This window comes from Vigna radiata, unplaced genomic scaffold, assembly GCF_000741045.1.
Source record: "Vigna radiata var. radiata cultivar VC1973A unplaced genomic scaffold, Vradiata_ver6 scaffold_169, whole genome shotgun sequence".
Classification (NCBI taxonomy): domain Eukaryota; kingdom Viridiplantae; phylum Streptophyta; class Magnoliopsida; order Fabales; family Fabaceae; genus Vigna; species Vigna radiata.
This window is the reverse complement of record NW_014542363.1, coordinates 486,176-491,610: the sequence shown is the minus strand read 5'-3', so window position 1 is coordinate 491,610 and position 5,435 is coordinate 486,176. Positions and strand designations below refer to the sequence as shown.

The 5,435-nt window shown below is 38.8% G+C and overlaps 1 protein-coding gene across 1 annotated transcript; it reads right to left on the bottom strand.

Annotated features, from left to right (window-relative positions):
- Positions 1-2,023: 2,023 nt before the first annotated feature.
- LOC106779857 (phosphatidylinositol 4-kinase gamma 5) lies at positions 2,024-5,024 on the bottom strand. Its single transcript, XM_014668068.2, has 2 exons — positions 4,648-5,024; positions 2,024-4,443 (listed from the first exon to the last, which is right to left on the bottom strand). Exon 2 carries the CDS (start codon positions 4,278-4,280, stop codon positions 2,352-2,354), a length of 1,929 nt encoding a protein of 642 aa, XP_014523554.1. The 5' UTR covers positions 4,281-4,443; positions 4,648-5,024; the 3' UTR covers positions 2,024-2,351.
- Between the last annotated feature and the right edge of the window lie 411 nt (positions 5,025-5,435).

Below are 5,435 nucleotides of genomic sequence, written 5' to 3'. Positions count from 1 at the left end.
TTGATAATAAAATTATGTATTTTATGAAAACATACAAGTTTTGAATCTAATAATTTATCAGAAATAAATTCTTAAATGTAATTTGTATAAATTTCTTAAAAGTGTCATTTCTGAAACTTATTTTATTTTATATTATTTTTTTCTTGAAAGTTTTACACAGTGAAAAGGAAATAAGAGAAAAGAGCTTTGTTATTGCCTCCTTTTCGTGTAGACAGGAGAATAGAAGAGATATTAAGTTGCATTAATAACTACTTGAAATCGATTAGGAGGATTGAACCTCTCGACATAATGAAAAGCCAGACATTCTTGTCCAATGGTTTGGTGGGTCCATTTCTTGTGATGTTCCTTCGTTCGTTCCTTCGGTTTGCTTTGGTTGCTACTTACTACTTGCTAATATCACTGCATATTCTGCTTCACCATATGCAACCTTTGTTTTCTAGCACTTCAGCCTTTTCTGGTCAGCAATTAATTTAATAATAATATATTTTTACATTTATTTAATTTAATAAAATATAAGAGTAAAATAATTATAAAAGTGTAAATTTTTGTATTTTTTTAAAAATAAAAATAATATTAAATAAATATAAAAAATTTAAGTATATTAAAATATTGTCTTTCTTAATTAAAAAGGAATCCATATATAAGTTATACTCTTGTCCATTTCAAAACACGCCATAAAGGTTACATATCTAGAAACTAACCAAGGGAGATTTGTTTCTTCCCTTTTGTCCTCGGAAAACTTTTATTTTTTTTCTTCTTACCGCCATATAAAAGATTATTAAAACATTCCAATAGTTGGGACGGCAGAAAAATAATTCGGAGAATTGATCATAGCCTTTTAAAAAAGAAAAAAAGAAGAAGCCGACTTGAACAGTGTGAGATCTCTCATACCAATATGTTTTGTAAAACACATTGAATTTCTAAGTATGTAAATACAAAAATTATCCATTCATTAGCATTGGGTAGGCATGTGCCTCAATGACAGAAGTGTCTGGTTTAGCAGGACTTGGAAGCAGCATGGCACAATGCAACAAAAGGATCCACGGTTTTGATTAAACCTGGATTCCTTTACTCTACGCCCACCACTCAAGATGTCTTTTTCAAAGAAAGATAAGGAAGTGACTAAATGCATCAAACTTTTTGAATTTTAAGACACAAGTTATCTAGATATCATGATTTCTTAACCTGTATCAAATAGTTCATCATAAAGTTAGAAACATGTTACTTTTAATCAATTATTGATATTGAACCACAGATTAAGCATATAGATAAGTATGTAAGTAAAATGAATTAATCCGCACAAGATTATTGAATTGTTTGCAAACTAGTCTATAAACATATTAATATTGTAGAAGAAATCTAGCTTTCATAAAACTGACTATTAAATTAATGACTGTAGGTTGTTTTCTCCTCATACTTTTCTGTAATTAATATTGTTGCTTTTGCAGTAGATCAACTGATGTATTTATGTTTTGCAGTAAAAACAATCACTTCTAAAGTTTAATTAATTAAAAAATGATACCTTTCAGGATAAATAAAGTTTATTGCACAAGAAGAAATCAATTCTCTTACAGAAATTTTACAGTATCATCCTGAAGTATGAACTATTTCTTATCTCAAATTTTGTTTAGTCATTCTATCAATGTCAATACTTCTAAACTTAATTTCATCAAACACAGCCAATGGAACCAAACACACTAACAGGAAGCTTGGTCTATTTTGGAAGACTAAACCATATAGAACCTTTCTCATTTCACGAAATCAGTCATTAAACAAAAGTAATTCAGTGCGCAGATAGTTAAGCAATCAGCAGAACTGTCATTGTAGCCAGTGTGAGCTAGTGGGGTTTTCATAAAACATGCATATATGCAGGAATCAAGGTTTAAAAAAACAACAGTGCAAGTTCGTCTGCAACATCAAAGTTTTTGAAATGTTTGAGACCACCATTGTGGCCGCATGTACACGTTTTCGCACAATTTGTCACACAGTACAAAGGCACATAACGAATCCAAAAGATAAAACATTGACGATGGGGGAAAAAGGGCACATGCCATTTCATTATATACACAAGTTTCATTTCACAATTTTATCCTACAAAGAGAAGGAGTAAAGAAGAAATAAAATCATAAAATCAAAATACAAACAACTAAACTAATCGGCTCACCACTTAGCTGATGCCAAGCATATTTACAGCAGGTTTTCCTAGGCTCTCTCTCCCAACCAAAGCACTCATTCAAATCTCATAAACCAGAACTATCTTTAACAACCTTTCATGCATTTCCCTAAAACCTACAAAGCCTTATTCTTCTTCATCTATGGTCCTCCCTATCATACCATTGTATTGCTCAACTTCAAAACTGGCACGAAGTACCAAGCCTCTGTCTCTGCCTCTGACCAAAGGTTATCGATTTCCTCTTAGCAAATGCGGGACACAGCAGCTCCTGAAACTTCTCCAGAAACAATGTCCATTCATCTTCAGTCATGTCTGCCACATCCACAAAGCTTATGCTTGCAGGAAGCTGCTCATTGGCACTCTTATGACCAGACGATGAATTTGAAAAATGGCCACTATCCACCTTTCCTCCAGAATATTTCTGTTGATTCTGGTTTTTCCCATCTAAAATAGTATTTTTCAGTGTCGCAGAAAGTTCTGAAACAGTTGGGATTTTTTCTTCAGCAGAATAGGTAACAAATTCCTGAGTAGATTCTCCGTCACCTTCTACCTCCTCCTCGATGCATTCATCCAATTTGGAAAGCGGGTTGCGACCATATCCATTCCCAACTGCAGGCTGAAAAGTTGCTCTGGATAAAGCGTCATCCATTGCCATCTTTGGTGTAAAATCTAGTCCAACTTCTTCATAATCTATATCAAACTGAAACTCATCCTCTTTCATCTCAGCCCTGGGAGAGGGCCTGGGAGACGGTTCCTCCCTCTCCGCCACTATCTTCCTCGCCTCCAAACAAACAACCTCGAGTTCACTGGGCTCCTCCTCTCCCCTGCGGAACTCCCTAGTCATCATCTCACCAATTTCAGCAAGACAAAGGCCATAAGCCGCAGCCTCCTTGAGGAAAATGGTACACAGCACCAACACTCTAAGACATGCCTCTCGGATCATAGGAAGCTCCATTCTCAGCATCTCACAATCACGATAAGGGTCAAGATCTTCAATGTAGGCAAGTTCATCCTCTGTAAACGGAATTGAAGCCTGTGGCCAATGAATCCACTCGAAATATGGATCCTCCAAAGTTTCAGGAAGGCAGAGGCCATGATCAATGGGGATCAGCTCCATCTGACCCAAACTCCCAATGCCATCAAGCTTTCTAACCAAAAGGTTCCCAGCATGCCTATCCGTGTTGAGAATCCTAATGTCCAAAATCCCTATACGATGCACAGAAGCAACCGGAAAGCTCGATGTCCCATGATCACTGGCGTCAAAATCATGAGGAATGAACTGCTGGAAAGACGCAATCTTGCTAACCAGTCTCTTCCTCCAAAAATTGTTCCCATTCACACCATCATTCACATTGAACACCGAGTGCGTAATCTTGACCAGTGCAGTCGGCGGCACATTGGCAAAATGATCATAGTCAAGAAGATATGCTGCAACCTCCCTAAACCCGGTTTCCCCAACCCGAACTGACCGCTTCAGCCCAGGCTGCCCAAGTGCCTTCCCAACAAAACCTTTTGGGTTATTTGGAGCAAAAGGCTCCTCATCAGTGGGTTTCACGATTGCAACACTATCCCCCTTACTGTTCCTGAAATAGTATGCACCGCCAAGCCCACTATGCACTGGAATCGGATCAATCCCCATCTTAATCGCCTTCATAATGTCCTTGATCATGTGCTTGATCCTATCAAGGCGATTCGACTGTCCCAATATCTCAATAGGGCCACTCTTATCCCTCTGCTGGATGTCCCTCCCCTTTGGAGAAAGACACGGCGTGGAGGAGCTCCTATGGATGTGATTTCCCCTAGTGAGCAAAAGGGGAGAATCATTCCGAACGGCACTGAGATCATTCTTCAACACAATATCTCCAAAAGTCAGATAACTACTCTCTTCAATGGGGACATTCAAAGCAAGCTGCAACCTCCTTTTAACAGTGTGTGCATTGTCACCCCGATCCAACTCCATACCCAACACACACCCTTTCTCTGTTTGCACAAACACGCGCCTACGTCCTGCGGGTTGCTTCCCATGATACTCTCTCCCAAGGGGACTGCTCCTTATCACTGCCACAGCCATCTGAGTCTGCACAGGGCTGTCGAGTTTCCGAGACATCAACAGAACAACAACCACAGCACAAGACAACAGCGGAAGAAAGATTCGTTTTCTTCCCTCCCAAGTAGTTGTCAACTACAGTGAACGCTTTATTCCAATGTCTCGCAAGGATCATTAATTTCTCACATCAACCAAACCATGACTTCAAATATTCACCTAAAATCTGCATATGTATTACAAAAAGGCTAAATTACAATTCATAAATAAACCCCCTGTGCACATAAATCATAAAAAACCAGCTAGAATCTATCTTGAAAGTTATTGATAATAATAATAAAAAAAAAACATAAATGTTAAGAACATCATGAATTAAGATTGAAGGAAAATAAGAAGAGGACAACAAATTGAACAGAAGGAATGGAAGTACCCCTTATCAAGGGAAAGAAGTTGAACAGCGTCAGATTCGGCTGAAACTAGAATTCGTACTCGCTGAAATCAATGCGAGATCTGAACACGAAACGAAAAGAAACAGTGCAAAACCCAGCAAACGACGATTCGGGGAGGAAAAAATGAGGATTAAGTAAGGGGAAGAAGACAGAGTCCGAAGACGAAACCGTACGATGAGGCAACTCGTCCGAGTTGACTCGGAGGGTTTTCTTCTCAACAACACGCAAAAGCTTGTTGAACCTTTGAACCCTCCCTCTCTCTCTCTTTCCCTTTCTATATCTCTCTTGTCTTTCTTTTTTATTTTTCTTTTTCAGTGTGCTTTGTATTTCTCGCTCTCACTCGCTCACGTTGGAAGTGTTCTTCTCCCTTTAACCCGATGAGGGGAGGCCGGTTAAGAAACTAACCATGGTTAGAAGCTGATTACTCTGTCTGTGTGTGATGGGAGAGTGGAAGGGTCTAGAACCAGGAATCAGAGCCGTTGGATCATGCCGCGTGATAATTACACGTGTGAGGGTAGAATGACGTGGAGATAAGGAACTGGAGGGTGACGTGCGACTGAGGAGTCACCGTCAAGGAAGGAAGTTAGCGAAGGAGGGAAGGAATTCAGCAATGTTGTGCGGTGATTTCGCATGGTACTCACGTGTTTCTCGCACGTGTGTGTGCCTCTTCAATGTCAAAACTACCCTTCCCACAAATATTAACGCGTAATCAAAGCTCATTTATTGTTATGGATAAGAATACACTTAATTCTTCACTTTTAACATCTCA